General features: G+C 42.0%; 1 protein-coding gene across 2 annotated transcripts in view; it reads right to left on the bottom strand.

Moving 5' to 3' along the window:
- Positions 1 to 4598: 4598 nt before the first annotated feature.
- Positions 4599 to 27372, bottom strand: part of p2ry6 (pyrimidinergic receptor P2Y6) — a 31653-nt gene continuing 8879 nt past the window's right edge. Inside the window, exons 1-4 of one of the 2 annotated variants that reach the window (XM_079514572.1) lie at positions 21303 to 21436; positions 9371 to 9516; positions 7054 to 7344; positions 4599 to 5877 (exon numbers count right to left, since the gene is read on the bottom strand). In XM_079514572.1, the coding sequence (XP_079370698.1) occupies positions 5202 to 5877; positions 7054 to 7344; positions 9371 to 9498 (1095 nt within the window). In that variant the 5' untranslated portion in view covers positions 9499 to 9516; positions 21303 to 21436 and the 3' untranslated portion in view covers positions 4599 to 5201. Of the gene's footprint in view, positions 5878 to 7053; positions 7345 to 9370; positions 9517 to 21302; positions 21437 to 27372 lie in introns of those variants that run through there. The other variant, XM_079514573.1, reaches the window with a different exon arrangement.

Here is a 27372-nt window from a genome sequence, read left to right on the forward strand (position 1 = left end):
GAGCTGGCCTGCTTGCTCAGGGGTTATTGAATCTTGACCATAAATTGTGTCAGATCCTGTGTCCAGGTAAGACATGACCTTTGACACGATCTAAATGTCTCAATAGAAGAGCAGGGAGACAAATACAACCACCTCAAATGTTATGTTGTATTAACATATTCTACAGATTGCACAAAATTACATTTTATCCATTAAAAATAAGTTCCATTGTGATGCTTTAAACTTAAACATTTTCAATGCAAATCATCGGATGGTTGTCAAGTGCCAAGACCTCATCAGAATGCTCATACAATGGTGCTCCTTAGAAACTTTTTCCACATTTGGCTTGGTGGTTACAACACATAATTCTGTGATGTGACAAACTCACATACATATTATGGCTTTAAATAACAGATGCAGCGCAGCAGGATTTATTTGTCAGTAGCATTTATTGGACAGAAGACAAGAACAATCTTTTTTTGCGATATCACTAGGAAGCTGAGTTACAGTATATTAAGATGAAAATAACACAATATTAACATTTTCAGAACATAAATATCAGTAGAACTATGTTATGTAACAAAAATATAATTCTATTCTCAACTATATTCTATGGTACAGATTACAAAAATAAAAATGTAGCTAAATAATACTGACAGTAATATGTTTGAAGTTGAACATAGTAGGGCTGTCCTCGACTGGAATCGTTAGTCGTCTAGTCGTCATAGGAATATAACTGCATGATGTTTTCTGTATACAAACTTTTCAGGATGGTGAGGTTGAGAACTGAACATTCCAAATGTTCAACAAGAGATGTACATGGGGGAAGCATAACAAACTAGCAAAGCCTTTGTCAACCAAGGCAAACTGACCGATTGATTCGAGTATGAGGGGACAGTCCTAAAACATGTTTATAGCAAGCACATCATATCGGCAACACCACAACCAGACAAGCACACTGACAAACTGTTAAGTCAGGTGTTTCGGAACTGGGAAAAGTTCCTTTGACCACAGTGCTAAAAATGGAAGCAAATATAATTTGTGTTCACATTGTGTCAATACAACTTCAATGTACTGAGTGCATATAGACAAAGACTTGAACATTCCTCATTGATACAGATTTTCAGCTACAGTATTTCTGTGAGTTGGACAGGGACAGTTGCATCATGCATACAGTAATACTTACTAGTTCATAGGTATTAAAGTAGCATCAATGAATAGTTGTCATCGTAAAACAGAAATCACATATCATTTAAAACCTTTAACTTGGTTAACATTTTATACAAGGATGCATTTTCATAGCAGGGAATCCAATTGATTAATAATCCAATTTGGGATAGATTTTATATTTGGACTGAGAGACAGTAGCGAGTTGTCTATCACAACAAACCATAGTGATCTACCAGCATTAAGCGTTGACAGTGACAACAAGATGATTAAAGTCATACATTTTAAGAGCCATGTAGAATATAACTGCTGTTAACAAGCTGTTTGCAGCCTGGTGATTAGTAATAATTAATAGACACATGCTTAGTAATGCAATCCCTTGGAATATGCAATATGCAGATTCAGTTGAGACAATTTGAATTTACTGCTGCTAATTGACTGCTGTAAATTAGCATAGTTGTCCATCTTTAAATATCTATAAAAATAAAAAATCCACTGTATCATGACAATATGAATCAACTTCCAATTTGCATATTTACCAGAATTCTGACATTTCAATGTGTTTGATCAATCATGGATTAAGTACCAGCCAGTAACATTATGAATAACTCCATATAGTTATGGAAAAACAGTACAAGAACAAGGTGCTGCTGTCAATGAGCAGTGTTGCATCACGTCGACTTCAATATCAAATAAGAGTATAGAGTATTTAATACATAATAGTCCTCCATTTCATAGGAAGGCTTCACACAAATGATGTATTTATGAATTGTCATTTCATCGTCTACCCAGGCTTTTGTGAACACCCCAGACAGTTTTTTTTTTTTTCCGTTGCTCGATTAAGTATCTAGATATTTGATATTAATTTGATCAGACACGCACCCTTCCTATACAAATCCATTGCACTGTGAATTCAAACTCCATTTTAACCATGTTAGACATGTCACAAGGCACCCTCACATATTAGGAGGGCAGTATGAGTCACCAGAAACAAGGACGGGTCAAGGTCAAGGCTAGCCCCGCTCGGGACCCCCCGGTTTAGCTCGTGTCTTTCGCTACCCCGGAGGGTCCCGTCCCACCGGGGTGGGACGGGACCACCCCGGTATACCCCCTGTATGCGTTTTATAATTAGCATGTAGCATGACGCCGGTGGGACGGGACCCTCCGGGGTAGCGAAAGACAAGAGCTAAACCAGGGGGTCCCGAGCGGGGCTAGGTCAAGGCAGACAGTGAGTGAAACCAGATGCAGAACACTAACATGCAGACTCGTATAGAGAGTAAACTAAAGTCTTTATTCCATAAAGAACTTAGGTACAGGCTCCAAGAGCAGAGTAATAACTTAGGTACGATTTCACCAAACAAGGAGATAACACAGGGGTCCAAAGTAGCATGGAGCATAGGCAGCATAGATCTCTGTCCAGGTTGGAGCTGCGTGGGAGGCTGTCAGGCTGACTGTGGAAGAGATCAGGTGTACAGTAAATGGTCAAGAATGAGTCTAGTCTAAAAGCTAAACCAACAGCTGCTGAACTGACCTAGTACTAGCTGCACCAGCATGTGCACTAGCTGGAAATATCAGTGAGCAGACTGAGCACTGCATGCTGTCACAGCCAGGTTTAAGTAGCCAGCCAGGTAATTGCAGGTTGGAGAACAGCCAGGTGATTGCCAGGACACACCACCCCACATGCAGAGTGCAGCTCCAACCTAAAGGACGAACAAGCAGAGAGCATAGACTGGCCAGCTGCCATGACACTATCATGGTTAAAATCGAGTTTGAAGTTACAATGGGTTTGTGTAGGAAGGCATGTCTGATAAAATTAACATCAAATATCTAAATAATGAATCGAGCAACATTTTTAAAAAGGTCTTGTGTGTTCACAAAAGCCTGAGAAGATAATACATTTTTTAAAGTGAAATATCCCTTTAAGAGTATAGTGCAAATCAGCTGATGCAATATCCTACTTTAGCATGGAATGGATCATTGAAGCATGTTATTGGCCTGATATATATGCTGATATCTGTTGGTACTATAGTTGTTTTAGATCATAAGTATAAGTGTTTCAGATTAAAACTAGAAAAAGTGCCCTTCTGGGCACAGGTCTCCACCAGGAGGACAGGAGTGTGTGTGTGATGTTTGGAAAAATGTTTAGGAGCAATGTAAACGTGCGTGTGTGTGTGTGTGTGTGTGTGTGTGTGTGTGTGTGTGTGTGTGTGTGTGTCTGTGTGTGACGCAGCCTGTTGTAGCGCCACCATGAGGCTGATTTGAAAACTGTCAAGTGGCATTTCTTCCAAAGCCTAGTGGGAATATGCATGCACAGTTTCACCACAATTGGACGCTGCGTTGAGTAGTTGTGGCGATTTGTACAAAACGGGTACAAAGCGGGCTACTCCTGAAAAGTTTAGAAGCCAATCGTAGCCAATGAGGGTGGATTATGAGAAATCAAACAAACCCGTCTTGATCACATGACTATGGAGAGCATGTGTACCGATTTGCGTGAAATTTGGATCAAATCTGAAGGAGCAATATTAGAAAATGTGTTTTACATATGTCGGCCTCCTGGTGGCGCTATAAAGAGCAGATGTGAAAGATTCCAGGCAAAGGTTTTTCCTTGGCCTCTAGGGAGTTGGCATACAAAGTTATCCACAGATCCGCAGTTAGAGGTAAAACACTTTTCGGCCAGTTATAGCGCCACCATGACGCTGAGTTGAAAATGTTCATGTGGCATTTCTTCCTCGGCCTAGTGGGAATGTGCGTACATACTCTCCCCATGCCTTCGGCCTGGTGGAGACAATAATTCCTAAGGGGCTGTTGGGATGCTTTAACACTGTGAGATTACAGCAGTGTGTAAATATCACCATCTAGTGGTCAAAATATATTACACATGGTGTGACCAGGAAAAGGCTAGGACAACAATCACAGATAAGAGTGTATTGTTTAAAAATCCTACATGAATTCAGAAGTATTCAAAATGTATGCTGCGATTTCATATTCTCACATTCCTTTTTCAGTCTGCATCAGCAATCCCACACCTTCCTCTCTGATTTTCTTTTTCATAGCAATGTTATGCTTAACTTTTCATGCAATTCGAACATACAGTCACAAACATGTAAATTATCAGTCGTATAGATTACGTTAGTTTTACATGGTTTAATATTACCATGAGGAATTGCATCCACCGCCCGAAGTACTCGTGGGGTGTCAGCAGCTCAGGAGTTATAGCTCCACTTGGCTGATCCACTTGGCTGACCTTGATCAAGACACCAAACCCCTAACTGCTCCTGATGACCAGGCTGGTGCCTTGTGTGGTTTCCTCCATCATCGGTGTGTGAAAGTAATGCACCAGTGTGGTTGTTTTCTTGTACTTATATATAAAATAGGGCATTCATTTATGAAAACCATATATATATATATATATATATATATATATATATATATATATATATGGACATACAAGGTATCTGCCTGCTAGTGATGATAATGATAATGTTCCCTGGCTCCATAATGTTGGACATATTATGTCCGACATGGAAGATACGGACAGAAAACAGCTGCAGTAACTTGCAGCAAAGGTTCTAAGTTCTAACGCAAGTCCATGATGCTGTGAGCGCATGAAACGCCCCAAAAAACAAAACAAATCTGGGAAGCGCTTATGAGAACTACAAATCACATATATTTAGGGATCTATCAAATCCATGTATCTGGAGTGTTCAGTGCCATTTAAGGTTACATAAGGTCTAGATTAGGCCTATGCATAGTATGACTCAATGTTTGTATCCTCCAAATGTCTCAACCCAGGCGCCAGGCTCGGCTTCTAGACGACCTGCTACGTTTACAGATCAGGTCATACAGCTTGCAGATCATAAACCTACATCCAGAGTTGTGCATCCCGGGCTTAATTCAACTGTGAATTAGTGCAAATAAAAGAAACCCACTCTAAGGAATCTTTGTAGATGTATTCCTTCTTTTGCGACTTTCAGCTAACATATCTTCAACCTTCCGGAGCGCACCACGCAGGTCAGAAGCAAACGTAAATGAAATACGTGTGATCTCCGAGTCTGTCACACTGTGGTGCCCTTGTCCTTGAGGGTGGAGACCTTCAGCAAAAACCTTCGAGTGCTTCTTCTGTAGCGTGGCTGCATGAAATAGAACAGAATGGGGTCCAGGACGCTGTTCATGCTGGCGAACGGCCTGGTGCTTTTATAGATGATGGAGAACAAGTTCCTGGTTTCGCAGGGCGCGTTGGGCAGCGTTCGTACCAGCAGGTACATGGTCTTGGTCAGGTGGAACGGCAGGAAGCTGACGGCAAACACTGTCACGATGATCAGGATCATACGCACCGCCTTGTCCCGTTTCTCGCTGCCCGCCATGGAGACGCCGTCGTAGGACGCCGGCGGGCGGCAGAGGTTGCGGGCCATCCGGCAGTAGCACACCACGACGCCCAAAAACGGCAACAGGAAGCCGAGGCACGTCAGGGCCATGCCATAAGGGTAGTAGTCGGACGACTGGTCCGGACGACTTAGGTCGTAGCACACCGTGCGGTTACGCTGGATCCCCGTGGAGGCGAAATAGAAGGTGGGGGCACACAGGAGCACGACCACGAGCCAGACGCCGCCGCAGATGAGCCAGGCCAGCCTGCGGCCACCCTCCTTGGGCCAGGTGGCCATCGGGTGGCAGATGCCCACGTAGCGCTGCATGCTGATGCAGCTGAGGAACAGGATGCTGCCATGCAGGTTGCTGTGGGGAAAACAGCAGGAAACTAATCACTGTCACTGCAAACACTGGGCCTCTTATCTCCATGTTTAAACTTTGTTTTTGTTTTTCATACTACAGTGTCACACAAAAGCATAAAAAGTAGCAGATTTGCAAGCTTGAAACTAGGCTCGAAACGAGGCACATTTCAGGAAATGGAAAAAATAACATGTGTTGGCATTTTTGCAAAAGTTAAAAACTGATTAAAACGTTTTGGCACAAAATGTGTTATTAATACTTCTTATTGGTTCAATATTTATATAAAAAAAACACAACAATTTTCATGTAATATTTTCCCATCGCTTTTTTTTTTAATCAAAATGCATCGCGATGTGTTGTGAGCTAATAAATCAGCTACTGTTGCTACATTTGTGCATTCAAAAAAATCTCTCTATATATAAATAAAACATTGATATATGGAGATGCGTTACTGGCCAACAGACAGTGACCATATGGTGTCATATTGAATGAAATACCAGCAGTGAATTGGGGGTATTGTCTCATGTGGTTGCTAAATCTTTCCTCCATCCATTTTAACTTTAACGACATCCAATAGTAACCATATGTCAACTGAGCTGCAACAGAATGGATATGATTATTTCATTGATTTAACGCTTAATTATTAGGCCTCCAAAGTCTCTTCAAATTGTTATGTAAACAACTTTAAAGGAGCATTCAGTGATTTGGAAAAAACACCGGTCCACCCCGGTAACAAGACACACACACACACACACACACACACACACACACACACACACACACACACACACACACACACACACACACACACACACACACACACACACACACACACACACACACACACACACACACACACACACACACACACACACACACACACACACACACACACACACACACACACACGCGGCAGTGGGTCAGGCGGTAGAGTGGCCGATTGGGTATCAAAACGTTCCCGGTTCGATCCCTGGGACCCTCTGTGTTAGTGTCGAATGTCCTTGAACAAGACGCCGAACATCCAACTGCTCCTTGTGAACAGGCTGTTGCCTTGCATGGTTTTCTCCACCATCGGTGTGTGAATGGGTAATGCACATTGCAAGGCGCATTGGATAAAGGCGCAGTGTAAATTAACCAATTACCATTTGCAAAGATATATAACCGGTCAGATCCCTCACTCACCTGTAGAACTGGAAGCGCACCAGTTTGCAGGCCAGCTCGCCGAACGGCCAGTAGTCGTGGCTGGCATAGTTGTAGATGAGCAGGGGAAGTGACATCACGTACAGGAAGTCGGCGGTGGCCAGGTTGAGCATGTAGATGTTGCTCTTGGACATGTTGGGTCCTCGTGACCTCCATATCTTCAGGATGACGGCGGTGTTGAGAGGAAGGCCCAGCAGGAAGACAAAGCTGTAGACGGCCGGAAGCAAGACGCGCTTGAAGTCCTCCTTGTAGGTGCAGCGTGGACCGCCCGACCTGAAGGCAAGGCAAATGAGCAGGTAAAGCTTTCGCCAACTCATAGCTGTCAATCTTATTTTGCATGGATGTGTTGGCTTAACGTCGAGAAAGTTACATGACTGACCCTACCACCCAGGTGATAGCAATAATACTAATGACCGTAGTCTTACTGTGCAACATGAAAACACCTGTCGGATGGTCATTAAAAGTTGACTTCTCCCTCTGTCATTTCCTCGTATTTCTAGTTTATTTAAATAATGTCATGCAAATTTGTCCAGTGCATAGCCTACTGCAGGCCTGGTTGACTAAATTTAGAAGACATTTTGATGCTTTTGTTACTGAAATGATCGATTATTTATATGGAGAATTCCCGTCAATTCCAGTCAAGGACAAAGTGGGGAGGGACTTAGTGAAGGGCTAATTCAAGCAAAGAAAACACATTATATTACAAAAATGACCTTTGAATTCAGCAAAATGAAAGGAAAAAAAAGTTAAACATCTATTCAGGACACAGAGCAAAAACACACAATAGAAAATAGTAAGTAATAGAAAATAAACACACTGAAGAAGAATCAGAATCAATTAAATCACTGGTTTACAGGCATAAAGAAGTGGGTAACATTTGTTTTTGCGAAAGCTCCATCATTTTGTTGTTTTCCATAAAGGGAGAAGAAGAAAAACCTAACATTAAATAAGCATGTCAAAGACAACAAAACAAAATCTAGATATCTACATATTACACATAGCATAAGACCAGCAGATTACAGTATGTACCTGTCATAAAGTGAAAGTAGGCTAGTAACACGTTAGTAGGTCCACTTAGCGGGGATATGGGCATGAGATTAGTCATAAGGTGAAAAAACTAGTCTTCATTGTTACTACATGTACACTACATGTGGTGTACGGGTAAACAAAAGTAGTGCTGCAACTATCGATTATTTTCTTGGCGATTATTCTGTTGATAACTTTTTAGATTAATCAAAGTGCCTTTAAGTGCCTTAAAAAATATGGGCTACATAGATATATTTTTAAATAACAAATCTAATTAGTATTACTTTATACTGTACAGTATAAATACTTAACAGTGTAATGGAAGAATTGTGAAAATAGCCGATCTACAAGCTCACAATCACAACGCGTTGATCTGCTATTTCTCTCTTATAATACATGCCCGATATAGGGATTGATTATTAATCAATTATTTGATTAAATGATTATTATCGATTATTTAAGCATATATTGTAGCAGCATTAGTAATAGTAATATAGACAAGCAATGAAATAATAATGTACAAATAACGGTGTACAATAGCAACAGTACAGTACACCAATCCTTCCAGTAGAGGGCAGTGTGATTCCACACAACAGCTCACTTTCTACACAAAGTGAGCAATGTGACTCTAAACACAATTACTTTCTAATCTACACCCTTCCTTTCTCCCATTTAATGTTGATACCAGTATCCAAAAAGCTGCTAATGCTGCCTAAAATGCTGGTATCCGATACCACATCATTTATCACATGATGATTTTTCATTTACAGTAAACAATTATTTGTATTTTATTTTGAATGCTCCAGTTGATGTTGCACTACTGTAATGACCTGTTGTACTGTTTTAGTGAACTGCAACTTATGTATTATACACTGCACCTCCCGTTACTTTATTTGAGTAAATTAATGCCCTACCTTGTCATACTACTAGTGCCAGACTTAGTAATTTCTTTCAAAATACTAAGTAGAAAGTAGAAGCACTTGTGAGTTGTGACTAATAATAACTACATTGGATTCATTTCCTGAAAAGTAATGGTTTTGGACATTATGCAAAAAGAATAGTGATTATCTCAAATAATTGTGATTAGGTGACAGGCCTAGAGATTAGTAGCACTAAAATGGGGAGCTCTCAGTCAGTAAATTGATCTCCTACAGTAAGTGATTCAGTGATGACCTTTTGCTTCACGTCCTAATTCTAATGAAATCATACCAATCATCATAATTCAAACATTTTTGATTATGTGACCTGTTCTAATATGAGCATGTGAAGTGACCTGAAGAGGCTGATGTTGTGGTAGAGATCTTCTATCAGGTCGAGGTCGTCAGTGTGGGGCTCTGGTGAGGAGAAAGTCCCGGTGAGGAACATCTCCGTGGAGAAGGATTCCACAGATGGCACCGACATGGCAGCTAGCTTCACATTCTGTGGGACACAGAGAGACACAGGCTTCTGGTTTTCTTGGGTAGAACATTGACACAATCAGTGGTGGACAATGTAAGTATTCAAAAGGACAAATTACATTTTGTACATTTTGTCTGTATTTGCTGTTGCTGTATTGAAATTTAGAACCCCCCACCTATATATGTAGTGGAGTCAAAAGTAAAATATTTGAAATATATGTGCTTGCAAAAAACAAAACAAAAAATAGACTCCAAGAATAACTTAATTGCGGTACTCAAGTAAATGTACTTAAATGTACTGTAGTTACTGTCTACCACTGGACACAGCCTAACCGTCCAGACCTCTAGCTGTAGTTACTGTCTACCACTGGACACAACCTAACCGTCCAGACCTCTAGCTGTAGTTACTGTCTACCACTGGACACAACCTAACCGTCCAGACCTCTAGCTGTAGTTACTGTCTACCACTGGACACAACCTAACCGTCCAGACCTCTAGCTGTAGTTACTGTCTACCACTGGACACAACCTAACCGTCCAGACCTCTAGCTGTAGTTACTGTCTACCACTGGACACAACCTAACCGTCCAGACCTCTAGCTGTAGTTACTGTCTACCACTGGACACAGCCTAACCGTCCAGACCTCTAGCTGTAGTTACTGTCTACCACTGGACACAACCTAACCGTCCAGACCTCTAGCTGTAGTTACTGTCTACCACTGGACACAACCTAACCGTCCAGACCTCTAGCTGTAGTTACTGTCTACCACTGGACACAACCTAACCGTCCAGACCTCTAGCTGTAGTTACTGTCTACCACTGGACACAACCTAACCGTCCAGACCTCTAGCTGTAGTTACTGTCTACCACTGGACATAACCTAACCGTCCAGACCTCTAGCTGTAGTTACTGTCTACCACTGGACACAACCTAACCGTCCAGACCTCTAGCTGTAGTTACTGTCTACCACTGGACACAACCTAACTGTCCAGACCTCTAGCTGCTACTAGTTACTGTCTACCACTGGACACAACCTAACCGTCCAGACCTCTAGCTGTAGTTACTGTCTACCACTGGACACAACCTAACCGTCCAGACCTCTAGCTGCTACAACTCTGTTATTTTAAATCACAGCAAAGAAATAAAAAATGTTATTTTACTCTTTTATTTTTAATTCAGTGCTTAGCACTTCTACTGTTTCGTAAACCTCATAGGCTATGTCCAAAACTGTTACTTTTCAGGATTCAAATAAAAAAAATGGCAAAAGTATCAAATCTACAACCTCAAGCTTGTCAATCTGCTACTTTCTTTTGATGCTTTTGTGTGACACTGTAGTATGATCAAGTCGGGCATTTTATGAAAACACAAAAAGTTAGAATATGGAGATAACTTAAGAGGTTTTTGCCCGACGCAGCAATGATATCTAGGATCCAGGATCCTTCGTATTCCCAAACGGCCGACTACCTCCTGAGCCACATGCTGCCCCTTTGCACTGACTGACTGCAAGAGGAAGCTACATGTAGAGATTCATTCATTCAGGGCGCCCGCTGGACAAGTGGTCCAGGCGCATGCCACATTTTGGCTTTGGCCTGCGGGTGAAAAGATGATTTAAGCCGCCCTGACCGAGGCAGTCTCAGACAGATTGTGACTCACTGCATTTCACAATCGGCATCCCTTCAACTGTAGGCTGTGCATGTGTGTGCGTTCCTTTGTGTGTGCGTGCGTTCCTTTGTGTGTGTTTGTGTGTGTATGTGTGTGTGTGTGTGTGTGCTGGTGAACTGTGACGCAGACATTTCATAATAGAGTAGGAGGTAAGAAGGCGATGAAACAAAGATAGATCATATTGCACCATGCTGCCACGTGGGCAGAATGGAGAGTTAACACCGCGTCTAGACTGGAGCAGTGTAAGAATAATGCCTGATTGATTGAGTTTCTTGGCACAGCTGCCAAGCAACTTCAACCTAATGCCAGATTTATAGTTGGTGTCACAATGGGGCCATGACAAATTAAGGAGGACGCAGTGGCAGTGTACAAAGTTACAACCAGTAAGACGCCTAAGGGCGAGAAGCGACCTCGCCCTTTAGGGCGAGGTTGCATCCGACCTGCGTGCCGTGCACGCATCCGCCTGGGTGACAGCAGACTGCTGGGTGAGTGCTGGTGCTTTGGATCATCAACCAGGATGAGCATGTAACAAACAAGCATCTGTATGGGGGAGGGCTACCAAGGGTGAGTGAGAAGATAGTGGCCACTGGCCAGGAGAATGAGGCTGGGCGGTCAATATAGCAGACACCGGGAGCTCTCTGTCAGTAAATTTATGTAATGGGAGAAAACAGAAGCATATATCATGAGAGCACCCTGACCCTGAACAACTGCAGTAGGCCTACAGTACCAATGTGGACGTACTAAAGAAAGACTGGTGAGCAGTATGGACGATGGAGATGACTGAAGAAGAGCTATACTTTATACCGCTACTCTGCTACATTTTGGAGGCAAATGTACTTTTGTACTTACTTTTGTACTGTGCAAATGTACTTACCATTACATTTATTTGATGCCTTTAGTTACTTTATGGTTGATGTTAAACTAAGTAGGTTATTAAGAAATCAGTTAAGATAATATAATAATGATTTGCCCATTTGTGTAACGTTTTTAAGTTTATGGATAAACTTAAACTTTAAGCCCCTCCTTCATAGCTGCAACATTAACTACACATAATGCATCAATCAATAGTTATAGTATAACAGGTTGAAGTAATGTGCATTATTCTGAAATGGCCATTCTGCATAATAAGTACATATTACACTTGGCACTTTAAAGGACCACTTCACCACTTTTCAACATCTCTTCATATAATTGGTCCTTACTAATGTTTATGATAAAACACCACCATTTTTTCCTACCAGTCACCATCATTAGGCAGATTTTTTTTTAAACAAGATTTGTTTTAAAATATATTCCGATTTTTATTATCGTGAGAACGATGGCTTCAACTTTTGCATTGCAACTTTTCAGGAAAAGAAAGCCTGCCGTTTCTATTAGCTTGGATTCACCATCGATGATGTCACTGTTGGACGGGTTTCTGAACTGCCCACAGCCTTCCTATGAGACACAGACTGAGTAGGAAAAAATTGTGGTATTTTATCATGAACATTAGTTAGGACCAATTATAGGAAGAGAAGTTGAAAAGTGGTGAAGTGGTCCTTTAAGTATATCGTCTCTGCTGGGTGGAACCCGACAGAGATGAAGTAGCAGTACAAGCTCAAAACATGTCGCTTGTGGATCTGCTACTTTTTCTACTTTTGTGTGACGCTGTAGTCTGATCAAGTAGGGCGTTCAAAAAAAACACAAAAAGAGATGAGGTTTCTGCCCGACAGCAACGATATCCTTGCGTCAATGTAGGGTCAAACTGTTAAATACACACAATATAATAACTTGTTTGCACAATGTATTGTACACTTCCTCCTTACTTCCATCCTTAGATAAATATTGAAAGATTCAACTGAGTGCGATCCGTGTTTAAATAGAGATTAGTAGGGCTTTTTTCATGTACTTAACGATTAACTGTCACACACATAATTGCGATTAACAATTGAATTGTGTTTTTGCCATTAACCATTGGAAGATATGAATAAAAAAAAAGGCATTTATTAGGCTTCATAAACATTTGCACAGGGCAGATATGAAAAATAAAGACGTTACTGACTTATTTAATAAGTGCACTCTAAATAGAAATAGCAGATCTACGAGCACACACACAACGTGAGAGAGTAAATTGTCTCTTTCCACTATTTTTGGAGAATGTTTAAAAATCAACATTTATCAACATGGAAACGAATATGACAATTGTTCAAAAAATATCAGTGATTATCTCAAATAATTGCAATTAGGCGACAAGCATAGAGATTACCGGGTAGTAGCACTAAAATGGGGCTCTCCTAAGTGATTCAGTGATGAACCTTTGCTTCACATCATAATTCTAATTAAATCATATCAATCATCATAATTAAATCATACCAATCATCATAATTCAAATAATCACATTCCAATTGTCAATGTTGCTTCGTCATCTCCTTTGTAGAAAAGTAGTATGCATAAGGTATAGCTTACTTAAGCACTATTACAGCACACAGACAGTACTTATAGAGGCGCAATCATTGTGTGTATGCAAGTGCGTGGACACACATACCTGTGCAATGTGCATGTAGGTGAATGACACAGACAGACAGACAGGGTGGGTGGGTGTGTGTGTGTGTGTGTGTGTGTTGGCCACATTTCCAATTTGCAGTGCCCTGGAGGCTTTCATTACCTAGAGCAAACAGCAATCATTGTCTTATTGGCACTCTGCATGTGTTGCAATGTGCGTACGTGTACATACATACGTGCGTGCGTGTGTGTGAGGGTGTGAGTGCAAGTGTAACAGTAAGTGAGAGTGAGATGGTGCAGACTTCGACTGCCTCTGTGGATGAAGGGTAGCTATAAACAAACGGATGAAAAATTCAAGTTAAAAACCAACAATGTTTGTAATAAGGTTTTGAGCCGCCACAAGCTGCCAGAACAGCTTAAAATACCAGATTTTACAAGTCTGTGGAAAGGGACAGTACTGGAGCAGCATCAACTCTGTATTGATTTATTTTTTACTCTTTGGTCTCAACAACTTTGAACAACCTGGCGCGCAATGTGGACAAGACCAAAGGGCTGGTCGTGGGCTACAGGAGGACAGGCAGAGAGCGCTCCCCCGTCCGTCCACACAGAAGGAGCTGCAGTGGAGAGGGTCAAATTCCTGGGAGTTCACATCACTGAGAAATTCACCTGGGGGCGTATAGATTGAAAGGGTCGCGAAGAAAGCACAACAACAACAACGTTTCTACTTTCTCATGCAGATGCCTGAAGAAGTTCGGCATGGGCCCCAACTAAGGCCCTTCTACAGAGGTACCACCCCCATGGGCCCCAACTAAGGCCCTTCTACAGAGGTACCACCCCCATGGGCCCCAACTAAGGCCCTTCTACAGAGGTACCACCGAAAGCATCCAGACCCTTATGTGATTGTGCACATGAAGAGTAACAATTCCTGATGAACACGCATCATTTTTATACTTGTCAACTGTGTGAAAGAAGGGGAATTAGCACAAATGATACAGCGCTAGCTTAGCATGCGAGAGGTAGTGTTATCGCCTGCATTCTCGCTCCATTCTCCAGAGACATAGACGTAGGGATAAATATTTAAACGCATGAGGGAGATGGACATACTGTCATATATGGTCCACTTGTTCCACAGTTGTAAATCCACTGGGGTCTGGGCGGGGGTAATCCACTGGTCCACTTCCTGGGGCTGTGCGCTAAAGAAATGTCATATCTAGATTTGTATGCCAAATACCTATGAATATGACTATGGGTTCACACTTGCCATTTTATATTTTTACGTATAGCAACAGTGAAAACAGCATTATAGGTAAACAGTGCTCTGATTTTACATTCCACAGACCAGCAGACAGAGTGCTCTGGCCACGTTCCGTCGTTCAGGTGTTTAGACAGAATCAGATATCTCGTGTTGTGTTTATAGATGGTTGTGTGAGAAATGCTGATAATAAAATGCTTCTGGGAGCTTGAGATCAGTGTGCGGACTGCCTTCCTTCTTCACTTATAGACGGTTGCGTCCTCTCTCAAACAAGCACTTGCCCAGTCGGGCAACCTGAAAGCAAACTCCACCTGCCCGGAAGTTTTATTTACCTGCCAGGGGCAGGTGGGCTGCGGCCTGCGGGGCAACTGATTGATTGAATAGTTTATTAGACAGAATGTATAAACAGCAACAGAGTAGTGAGAGTACAGTCAAACACTCCAGTCCAAAAGGGATAGCAGCACCAAAAAAGGTCCTTTGCGGTCTGGTTTCCATTTAGGCAATCAATTCATAGACTAATGTCGACGGCGCCTGCTATTTGAAGCTGTGCCTTGTGGTTCGCTGTATGCACAGCAGCCTGAGCTGACCTGTAGCACCAGTACCATATAAAAACACTGATACTACTAATGGAACCACAGCAAAGACAAAGGGTCACTTAAGACCTGTTGGCAAGTTTAGACCTGAGACCGATTCTAAGTTTTCTGAAAACCTTCAAATTCTTAGTAAAAAAATAAAAATAAAGATAAATGATGTTGCTGTGTGTGTGACACAGAGGTGGTCCCTGGCATAAACAACGTATGGTCTAAATGGATTAAAACACACTTAATTCAGGAGAAAGGCACGCTCAACTCAGACAGTCTTTAAGGGTTCAGGCGTGTGCAGATTCAATGAGAACGTATAGGAAGAGAATACAATCTGCACTCTCAGTAGTAGTTAAGAGTCTTGTTTAATAATGTTGAGGGTCCGCAGCAGCAGTCAAACCTAGGGATGGAGCTCATTAATTTTTGATAACGATCACCGTATCGATCAGGCTTATCGAGCCGGGTTCTTTATTATTATTTTGTGGAAAAATGGGAGATAATAAATTCTGAACAGAACCAGTATTTACTAGGGCACTTTTCTAACAAATGGAAGGCAATTGACCTTTTTACCAAAAAAATAATATTAAAGGAACTATTAACTGGTTAATACTGTATGTGTACAGACAGTGACTTTAAACACGTAATGTTGTTTACTCTGTTGGCAGGTATCAATACACTTTTAGACATGTTTGTGCCAGCGTGGGCGATTATCTTGATCGCCTCTTGTCTTGATTGTTTAAACAGGACGTCATGGGCCGCTATGCTCGATAACAGGCTTGATAAGCCCAAAGCTTATTGATAACGGGTACTCAATAAGCTTGTTTTCGGATTTTTTTTTGACATCCCTAGTCAAACCAGACAAACGCGTTTCGGCGTGCAGGCCTTCGTCAGAATTACGCAGAATTACGCAGAATAATATAACTTGTTTGTCTGGTTTGACTGCTGCTGCGGATCCTCAACATTATTAACTAATTTATTGCGGCTAGCCATTCGGCCCTCTAGCAGTACCTGATCAGCGGAGCGCAGAGCTCTAGCCGGGGTGTAGGGTTTCACGAGCTCGGAGAGATACTCGGGGGCCAGCCCATTTAAACATTTAAAAGTAAATAAGGACTTTAAAGTCGATTCTAAAAGAAACCGGGAGCCAGTGAAGGGAGGCCAGCACGGGGGTTATATGTTCTCTCTTTTTGGTACCAGTTAATAAGCGAGCAGCAGCGTTCTGGACCAGTTGCAGTCGTCTAATTGCAGAATGTTCGATGCCAATGTAGAGTGAATTGCAGTAGTCTATCCTGGAAGAAATAAATGCATGGATTGCGGTTTCTAATTGTTTTGGGGGGAGATACAGTATGGTTTGACCTTAGCAAGGAGACGGAGTTGGAAGAAGCTGGTCTTGACAACGGAGCTGATGTGTTTGTCAAATTTAAAGGAGCTGTCAAGGATAATGCCAAGGTTTTTTGCAGATGTGCGAATATTGGGTATAAGGGTATCCGGGGTACTGAGGGGTGGTGAGTGGAGTTTCCCCGTCCCCCCACCCCCCACACACACTCGCTACACACACTCGAGTATCATTGGCACAAGCACACACTGTTTACCTTTCGTCATAAGCTTTTACATGGCGGGAGTGTCGTGGTACAAAGGCACAAATTAAATCCAAAAATTGGATGGCAGAAGATCCACCAAGGACGTTTGAAAATCCTCCTTTCAACTGCTTTACATGGTGATTATATTTTCAATCCCATAGCTGGAGCGGTGGGGCGTTGCCATAGCAACCGGACCAATGTAAAAACCTTCCGTGGGGCTCAACCAATATATAGACAGAGTATACGATGGGGCCTGGGATATGACGTCCCCTAGCGTCGGCGTCCGTATATATATATACGGACATCGGGAAGAAAGAATTAAACAAGACTCTTACTACTACTGAGAGTGCAGATTTTATTCTCTTTTTAAAACACACTCAAATCAGTAATGAGAAGGTGCTGCTGACCACGGGAGATAACTGTTTAAAAGAAAGGTGGTGTCGCACCACTCGTAGCCACGATGCAATAACGTGCACCGTACAACGCCTACATGTAAGAGAACCTTGGTACTGCCTGCAACAGAATGTATATTAAGTCATTATGTTCTTCAAGGGGGGGTTAGCTCAAATGGTGGTTGCCTCGCATGTGAGAGGTAGTGGGATCGATGCCCACATCCTTCAAAAAGCTCAGTCCCCAATACAAAAAAAGTGCCTCTTGGTTTAATGGAATTATATGGCAAGTAGTATTATGAATCATTGCGTATTGCTGACACATTCTTGGCTTGAACAGTGCCAGTATCGTTTTTGAGCCTGCGTGATCCAGAGAGTTACGTCAGATCATAGGCTACTGGTGTCAGAATATGTAAAGTACACGGGACAGTTGCAAACCCAATACACCTGCAAAACGCTTTGAGCTTGTAGATCTGCTACTTTTGATATTTTGGAATTTGAATCCTGAAAAATAACTGTTTTGGACATAATGAGGTTTCCACCTGAAAGCAATGATTTGATGAATGTGCTAAATATGGGCTGGGTGACATTAAATGTGGACTTGTATTACCGCAATCCTATTTATAACGCCTGCCTACTGTAACGTGACTACAAACTGAAGTCACGTCATATAGAAGACAGATGTCAACATCTTCAGCACCTACCAGCTTATTACCGAGCTCGCTTGGCAAACATGGACTGCACACAGTAAGACAAACCCCCCCCACACACACACACACACACACACACACACACACACACACACACACACACACACACACACACACACACACACACACACACACACACACACACACACACACACTTCTCTTTGTCTCTCAACCTATAGGAAGTTGGAACCTATTCGTTCGGTTACACTATAGTGGTTCAGTGATTTGCCACAGCAAACTGGTGTGCTGTAAGAGTCCTGCCAGGGGCAGTATTATGCGTGTCTTAAGTACCAGGTCTTATTACTTAACTTAAGACCTGGAGGCGTGATCAATGCCATTTGGCTATTCTGAGTGGCCAAACAGCATTGACCACGCCTCCAGGTCTTAAGTTAAGTCATAAGACCTGGTACTTAAGACACGCATAATACTGTGTGCCTTGGGATTTTGTGATATGATGTTATTATTGCAATAACTATACAAAAAGGTTATTAATAATACATTCTATACCCTAAAGCCCAACAAACTTGGTATTCCTCAAAATCACTTGGTATTCCTCTTGCTGGCATATTCAAATCTTGTTTGCACAACTCAGAATTTGTGAAATTAGATGATAATCTCACCACGCATCATGATGTAATGCTTTGTGAGCTTGGAGATCGACAATTTTTTTATTTGTTTTCTCGCTTTGAATATAGTACTTGCCTATTTGTGTGCTTTGAGCAAGAAAAGTCTGAAAACCACTGAGTTAAACAGTCCAACTCTGGTTCTTTCTCAAACAGGTCGTTGATTGATGTTACTGTTAATTGATGGAATACTTTGTTAGCAAGCACTACTGTACATTTCCAAAATCTAGTATGCTAAAAGGATAACATGCAGCTCCGGCTGGCTCCTATTGTGGTCCATAGTTTCAGAATCACAGCATGGGTACAATCAGACTAGGGCTGGGTAATTAACCCAAAATATTACTAAAATACATCAAAAACCAATATTTACAACCAATAACTAACCGATTAATCAAGAAGCAGGGATTGTGGGATCTTAAATATCAACAAATCATAATGAAAAACAATTCTATTTTTTTTTTATCGACTACATCGATTGGTCTGATAAACGTAACCCTGTACTATACTCCGTTGTAAAATGTACAAAAATAACAGCAGATCTACTGTGAGCTCACAATGCCTATTATAAATAAGTAGGCATATTATTATAATAGTAATAATAATAATTAATCATAATAGAGGCAAGGGTCTGAATATATTACAATTTACAATTTACAATTTAGGCATTTAGCAGACGCTCTTAATCCAGAGCGACTTACAATAAGCAAGAATAAGCAAGAAAGATATTGATATTGATTTTAAGTCTTATCGCCCAGCTCTAGATCAGACACAAGAGGAGCCCATCTGGCATCATTAGCTGTCTGTCTGCCTGACTGTCTGGCCAGAGAGCTGCTCTGGATGTTGTTGATTGATACAGACATCATGTAGGATACCCAGATGGATACACATACACAGAGATGACTTCTGAGACCTCAACAGTGTGATAACACCCCCCCCACCCACCCACCAAGGCAGAGTGGGAAGCTGTTGATTGGGGCTAAGGAGGACAGGGAGCAATTAATGTCCAATTAAGCTCTCGTATATCATCTGTTAATTCTTCAACCTTATCACCTTATCAATGATTCATGCATCCCATTTCTCTGTCTTAGTGTCGCACGCACGCAAATAGTATCACAATTATTCAAAATAAATTCCTTGATTATGAACACTCCGAACGCCCAGGACGAAGTTATTTGTCCTTTCTATTAGTAACGCCCGACGCTCAGGACGAAGTATTGTCCAAAAGACGAAGTTTATTGATACGAGAACAGATCGCGTGGCTGTATAGCCCAAGCGCGCCTCCTGGGCTGTCCTCTGTGACGCGCAAGAGTGAGGCGTCATCGAAAAACTCCCTCCTCTGTTTAGCTGATGAAAACGAAAATCTTAAAACGTTCATAAATCGCGATCTAAATCATCCCGTCTTTTTCTGAAAAAAGATCCTGTGTTAGACGGCGGTCCAGTCGCTAGTCTCGATAGATTTATTCTTGTCTCCCGTTGTTGTCGATCGACTCTCGAGTGCTGTGGGTATTGTTAGCTGCTACACAACATCATGAACTTCCGGCCGGTCCGTCCGGAAAAGGCGCCCGTGTTTATAAATCGACTGGGCGCATGAATGTAATGGATTAAATAGTTCCGGGCAATTAAAGAGCGTATATGAAAGTGAAAACAGCATGTCATCACAATCTCACAACATGTCCCAATGCAAGGTGGTGTGAGCTTGTAGATGGGATAATTTGGTTATTTTACAGACCCATTGTACAACCAGTAACAAGTCGGGTCTATATGTATTATAAATGCATTCATAATACACTATAAGGCTTCATAACACTCATTGTGAATATGTAATGTATCATTATGCATACCAATGTACACTGTTATACTGTACATTGTACAGTATGACAAGGTTTCTGAAGTAGTATAAGTGCTGGTCATAATGCACTAATCATCACATAAATAGGCTTTATAATGCACTTATAAGACTTCATAACACTCGTCATAAATGTTTGTAAGTGCATAAAGAACAAAAGCACTTAATACTTGACTAAGTTATGGCATGTGTTGTTCTGCTGAGCTTAGAATGTATTATTTGTGGCCAGCACTTATAATACTTCATAAACCTTTTGTATAGGTTATAATGCATAATTAACGTTTATAAGTAATGTAATGAAGCCATATAAGTGCATTATAAATGTTATTATAATGCATTTTAAGTAAAGTGTTACTTACCACGATGTAAGAGTGGTTAATCAGACAGTACAGTACAGTACAGAACAGTACAGTACAACGATATACCTAAACTCCTACCTCTCGCATGTCCACATCCATCTAATCAATAATTCATGCATCCCATTGCCTCACTGTCGCTTGGCCAAAATGCCACACACACACACACACACACACACACACACACACACACACACACACACACACACACACACACACACACACACACACACACACACACACACACACACACACACACACACACACACACAATGTTCCCTCGAAGAGAGAACACCATCTGGAGAATAGGGAAGGTAGCTTAAGTTGTATTACCTTATCTGATCTGATGTTCTCTGATCAAACACCATCAATCAGTCAGTCAGGTCTACTCTCCATATGTCCATGAACACACTGGAAGGTACTACTTCTTAACGAGCAGAGCAGTCAGCTGTGCTCCTCCAAGTAGCTACTTGTTGGGAATGCAACCGCCAGCCTGCCTCTCTCTCTCTCTCTCTCTCTCTCTCTCTCTCTGTCTCTCCACCACTGATTTAAAGGAGCACGTCACCCTTCTTTCAGCCTCATCATGTCTATACAGCCTGTCCCATGCCATTCAGCCAGGGGTTTGTTTCTCAAAGATGATTGTTGATTATCCATTGCTTGTTACACGGCTTGGTTGATGAATGTTTGATTCTGATTGGTCAATCACTGAAATCGGTTATTTTTCAATAATATTCAAATGTTTTTTTGAGGCTGGAAACAGGCAATGCAGTAACATAATACTGATTCATTTTTGATCAACCTACCAGAGCTTTAGCATTAAATCCTTTAATAAATCAATGAAATATGCTAGCTGTATTACTTTTTGTGCCAATGTAGTAATTGATGTATTAAGTTAGTAGCTGTGGAATAAGCAGTATAATGAATGTTGAGCAGGTCATTGTTTAGAAATAATTCCCTTCAGGGTGATAAAGAGCTCTCCGCTTGGTGTCAGGATTTAAACAGCCTGTTTACTTATTCTCTGTCTTAGAGGTGTACTGATCATTTACATCATAGTGCAGGGTTTATTCTCTGTCTTAGAGGTGTACTGATCATTTACATCATAGTGCAGGGTTTATTCTCTGTCTTGTACTGTACTGATCATTTACATCATAGTGCACAAATGAGCCCTTCTGGTCCAGTTACAGTAAATTAATACTGTGTGGGCTGTGGATAGCTCAAAATGTACCTGCCACCGATGAGGTCACCGCAATGACACCTGCGCCGCTAGAGCATTTAAAATATAAACAGAGGTCAGGACACATATAAACATTTAGAGAAAGTGAAAGAGGGAAACGCTTTAACCACTTAAACCACAGTACGTATATGACCAGAGTCACCTGTTTTGGCTCTACGCTAAATATATTTGCCAAGAATAGATGAACTACAAGCTCACAACTCATCATGACGTGTTGTGAGCTTGTAGATTTGCTATTTTTGAGTGGTGTAAACCACTCCTACAACTGGCTTTTGTGTGCAGAAAAAAATGACCATGGTTGCTATGTTCAAAATAATTTCTGACGTAATTAAATCACACCCGGGTGAACTGGATGACCGTAGCAACCGTGGTCATTTTCTCTGCACAAAAAAAGCCAGTTGTGAAATCACATCCGGGTGTGATTTCATTACGTCAGATCAGAGCTGATCAGGCTATATAATACCTTATTACGTCAGACCACAGCTGATCATGCTATATAAAACCTTACACCACTCAGTTCACACGGGTGTGATTTTTTGCAGAATGTCCACATTTATACTCTTGGAATTAAATGAACTAATTTTATAGGGTAGCTGGATAGTAACCGCAAGGTTGCCAGTTCGAACCCGGGCTCCCCCAGAGTTAGTGTCGAAGTGTCCTTGAGCAAGACACTGAACCCCTAATTGCTCCTGATGTGCTGGTTGGTGCCTTGCGTGGTTTCCGCCGCCATCGATGAATGAATGTGTGTGTGAATGGGTGAATTGATGCATAATCTATGTAAGCGCCTTGGATAAAGGCGCTATATAAATGCACCATTTACCATTTATAGACTACACAGTGACAGTACACACACTAAAAGGCTGGAGGATGCACACATGTACTGTCTCTCTCTCTCTCTCTCTCTCTCTCTCTCTCTCTCAGACTCTTTTCAACTATAAATCTACAGTACTTGACTAGTGACATCTCAAGGACACAAACATTCTATTGTCTAGTGCTCATACATTGTTTTCTACTCATTCTATTATTGTCTAGCGCTCATACATTGTTTTCTACTCATTCTATTATTGTCTAGCGCTCATACATTGTTTTCTACTCATTTTATTATTGTCTAGCGCTCATACATTGTTTTCTAGTCATTCTTGTGCATGTGGCATAATTTTGGCCGTTAATGTTATTACAAAAACATGTTGACAAAAATCTGAGCTTCTGCAGGTTGCTCTAACAATTTAGTCCAGAAGCCTCAGACTGCTATGTAGCACTTAGCATTGTGGTGGTGGCTGTGATGTCATGGGTCTGTGGCCCCAAAGAATACATGAGTGCTGCTTTGGTGTCGCCACAAGGTCTCACATAGTGACACAGAGATATAGAATAATTTACACAGTACTGTTCCCACTACTAAATAGTTGGTGATACATTACATATTACAATATCACAGGAACACTACAGTAAATGTTCTCGGGCAGCAACTATCACTTATCTTAGCGATTAAGTACAGTACAGTACAGTACAGTACAGTACAGTACAGTACAGTACAGTCAACAGGTCACTTCTCCTAGGATGGGTAAAATACACTACAGTACAGTACAACCAATAGCTGCCCACTGCTAATACGATGGGTAAAATACACTGCAGTACAGTACAACCAATAGCTGCTCACTGCTCCTAGGATGGGTACAACAGAGGACTGATTTCACATAGGCTACTGTACAATATACTGTACACCTACTGTGCAAATACACTGTACAGTAACAACTTGGAGTTCGGACGAAATTATTATTATGCTATTATCTTCTATTATACAGTATTATTAATTCTCCCTTCTCACCACAGCAACTCTCCACCTTCCAGAAACAGAATACACAGCAACACAAAGTACTACCAGTCAGTAAGACGGCCTGAGACCTCTGGGCCCTGAGGGTGAGACCTCTGGGCCCTGAGGGTGAGACCTCTGGGCCCTGAGGGTGAGACCTCTGGGCCCTGAGGGTGAGACCTCTGGGCCCTGAGGGTGAGACCTCTGGACCCTGAGGGTGAGACCTCTGGGCCCTGAGGGTGAGACCTCTGGGCCCTGAGGGTGAGACCTCTGGGCCCTGAGGGTGAGACCTCTGTGTGCACACATCCGCCTGGGTGATGGCAGACGGCATACTGCTGGGCGAGCACTGGCGCTGGGGGGTCAGATCAACATATGGAAGGAACTAGAACTGCACACTGCCGAGTGCCTATGTGACACTTACAAGTGTATGTGCACAATTGTTGTTTTGTTTTTATTTAATTTTATGTATTTGTATTGCGAGAGGCCAATTCCAGTTGTGTTTTGTGTTCAAACTCTACTAATAGTAGTTACTGAGTCACGCCACCAGGGGGAGATCGCCCTATGGTGAGCATGGTTTTTGTGGTATATGGACCACGGAGGCTTCCGTTCTTCAGACAGATTTGCAGCCTGCTCTGATGAACGCAACATAAATCTCCTGTCTATATTTTCCCTGTACAACAGGTTAGTAAAGTGTGCAAAAGCATCATAACTTATATCAAAGGACTCATAAGCCTTTCTTCAGTTGTTTGGGCTAAGACTGATACAGAAATGTTATGTTTTGGTTTAGTTTGAGACTTGGGAAATGTACAAGTGAATGAATGACTGATTCCAAAATGGAGGCCTTGTTTATTGTCTGTAAAAAACGGAGCTCACTGACATGTGTTTTAATACCACAGTTTAGCATAGGGTTTGGTGTGATAATGTACAAATGTTTATTGAATGTTTTGTGATATTGTGTGTTTATAAAAAACGTTCTGTATGCAGTAAGACTGTGACTAAAAAAGTAAACAAACCAAAGGTTTAAACAGTATTACAGTATTGACTGAAAAAGTAAAGTACAGAGACTGGTTAAAGTAACAGTATGATAAATGTGAGTTTTGGAGCACATACAGTACAAATGTATTTTCTATACAGTATTTTGGTGAAATGTGACAACAGGAAAGACCAAATGTGTAAAGTTGTATTATTCTACAGTAACAGTTTATTGTGAATTGTGAAATATGAATGTGAATATGTGATTATTGAATGTGATATGAGTATGATGATTGCATTTAAAGAGAGAAAAAGAGAAAGAATATGAAAATAAGATTCTGTGAATAAAGACAGATTTGCAGCCTGCTCTGATGAACGCAACATAAATCTCCTGTCTATATTTTCCCTGTACAACAGGACTTATCTTCTGCCATCAGGCCACTCAATCGTGAGGCCTGTAACAGAATTTTGGAGGCACTGCTGGGAGGTGCAATGAATCTTCAAGATGATAAAGCCAGTGCAATTGTCAGCTTTGTTCAGATCAAACTCACCCGCGAGGAGAAAGTCAGTCGAAGTGTGTTGAGAGTGGGACAGTATGACGTAGTCATTCCAGCAGGCCAGGTCAGACATGTGAAGTGTAGAGTTCCAACCCCCTTTGACACGTCCAACCCAGTTGTGCTTTTTGAACCCACTGAGAACAACCCACAGTTACAGCAGCTAGATGTTGGTGACAGCCTTGTTGCAATCAGTCAGGCAAAAGTTTCCTATGTGAGAGTCCCCATCGGTAACCACACTAAACATGAAGTGATCCTGCCCTGTAGAACAGTGCTAGGAAGCATTGAGTCAGTAGTTAAAATAGTACAGACTGATGAGGGTGGCCTGAAGCCCAGTGACAGTCAGGAAGTCCCTAAGACTCAGCAAGACAAGGGCCCTAGTGTGACAGAGAGGTGGGACCCACTAGTTGATGTAAGCCACTTAAGTGAGGAGCAGCAGAAAGTTGCAAAAGAACTGTTACGAGAGGAGTCAGCAGCATTCGCATGAGATGACAATGACATGGGATGTATAACGAGCTTGGAAATGTCTATCACACTCAATGACAACAACCCTGTTCAGAGATCCTATGCCTCCATCCCCAAACCACTGTACAGGGAGGTAAAGGAGTACATTGAGGATCTTATGGCCAGAGGGTGGGTTGTGAAGTCTAAGTCCCCTTACTCAGCACCTGTCATCTGCGTGCGCAAGAAAGATGGAACACTCAGACTCTGCATCGATTACCGTCTCTTGAACCAGCGCACAGTCACAGACCGCCACCCCTTACCGAGAATCCAAGACCTCACAGACACCTTGGGTGGGTACAGTTGGTTCTCCATTCTAGATCAGGGGAAGGCGTACCACCAGGGGTTCATTGCAGAAGGGTCACGCCACTTGACCGCATTCATTACCCCTTGGGGTCTGTTCGAGTGGGTGCGTATACCCTTTGGCCTGACCAACGCACCTGCTGCATTTCAACGCAGTATGGAAGAGATGCTCGCTCCCCTGCGAGACGAGTGTTGTATACCTTACTTAGATGACATACTTTGCTATGCCAAGACGTTTGAGGACCACATTGAAGGGCTGAGGAAGGTCCTTAGAGCGCTGCAGAGTCACGGAGTGAAACTCAGGCCTACAAAATGTGACCTGTTTAAACATGAAGTGAGATACGTTGGCCGGTTGGTTTCAGCTGAGGGCATCCGCATCGATCCTAAAGACTTGGAGGCTGTGTACGCCCTGAAGAATGAAACACCAACCACCATTGGAGATGTTCGGAGGATAGCTGGGTTTCTGAGCTACTATCGTTCCTATGTCCAAGATTTCTCCAGAGTGGCAAAACCCATCTATGAGCTCTTGCAGCACAAGAGAGGTCAAGAACAGCAATCTCTGGATAGGCGCAAAGCTCAGAAGGGGAAGGGTGCACAGTTACCATCCAGAACCCCAGTTGAATGGACTGAGCAGCACCAAGAGAGCCTGTGTAAGCTAATTGACCAGCTGGTTAACCCCCCTATTCTCGCCTACCCAGACTTCGAGTTGCCTTTTGTACTACACACAGACGCATCTGATAAGGGACTTGGAGCTGTCCTGTACCAACGCCAGAATGGAAGGCTAAGAGTAATTGGCTATGGCTCAAGAACCCTCAGCCCAGCCGAAAGAAACTACAGAATGCACTCAGGAAAACTTGAATTTCTCGCTCTCAAGTGGGCCGTCTGTGAGAAATTTAGAGATTACTTGTACTATGCCCCACATTTTACCATCTATACAGACAATAATCCCTTAACGTATGTCATGAGTACCGCTAAATTGAATGCAGTTGGATTCCGGTGGGTGGGTGAACTGTCAGATTTTAGATTTGA

Source organism: Electrona antarctica (assembly GCF_951216825.1).
Source record: "Electrona antarctica genome assembly, chromosome: 11".
Taxonomy (NCBI): Eukaryota; Metazoa; Chordata; class Actinopteri; order Myctophiformes; family Myctophidae; genus Electrona; species Electrona antarctica.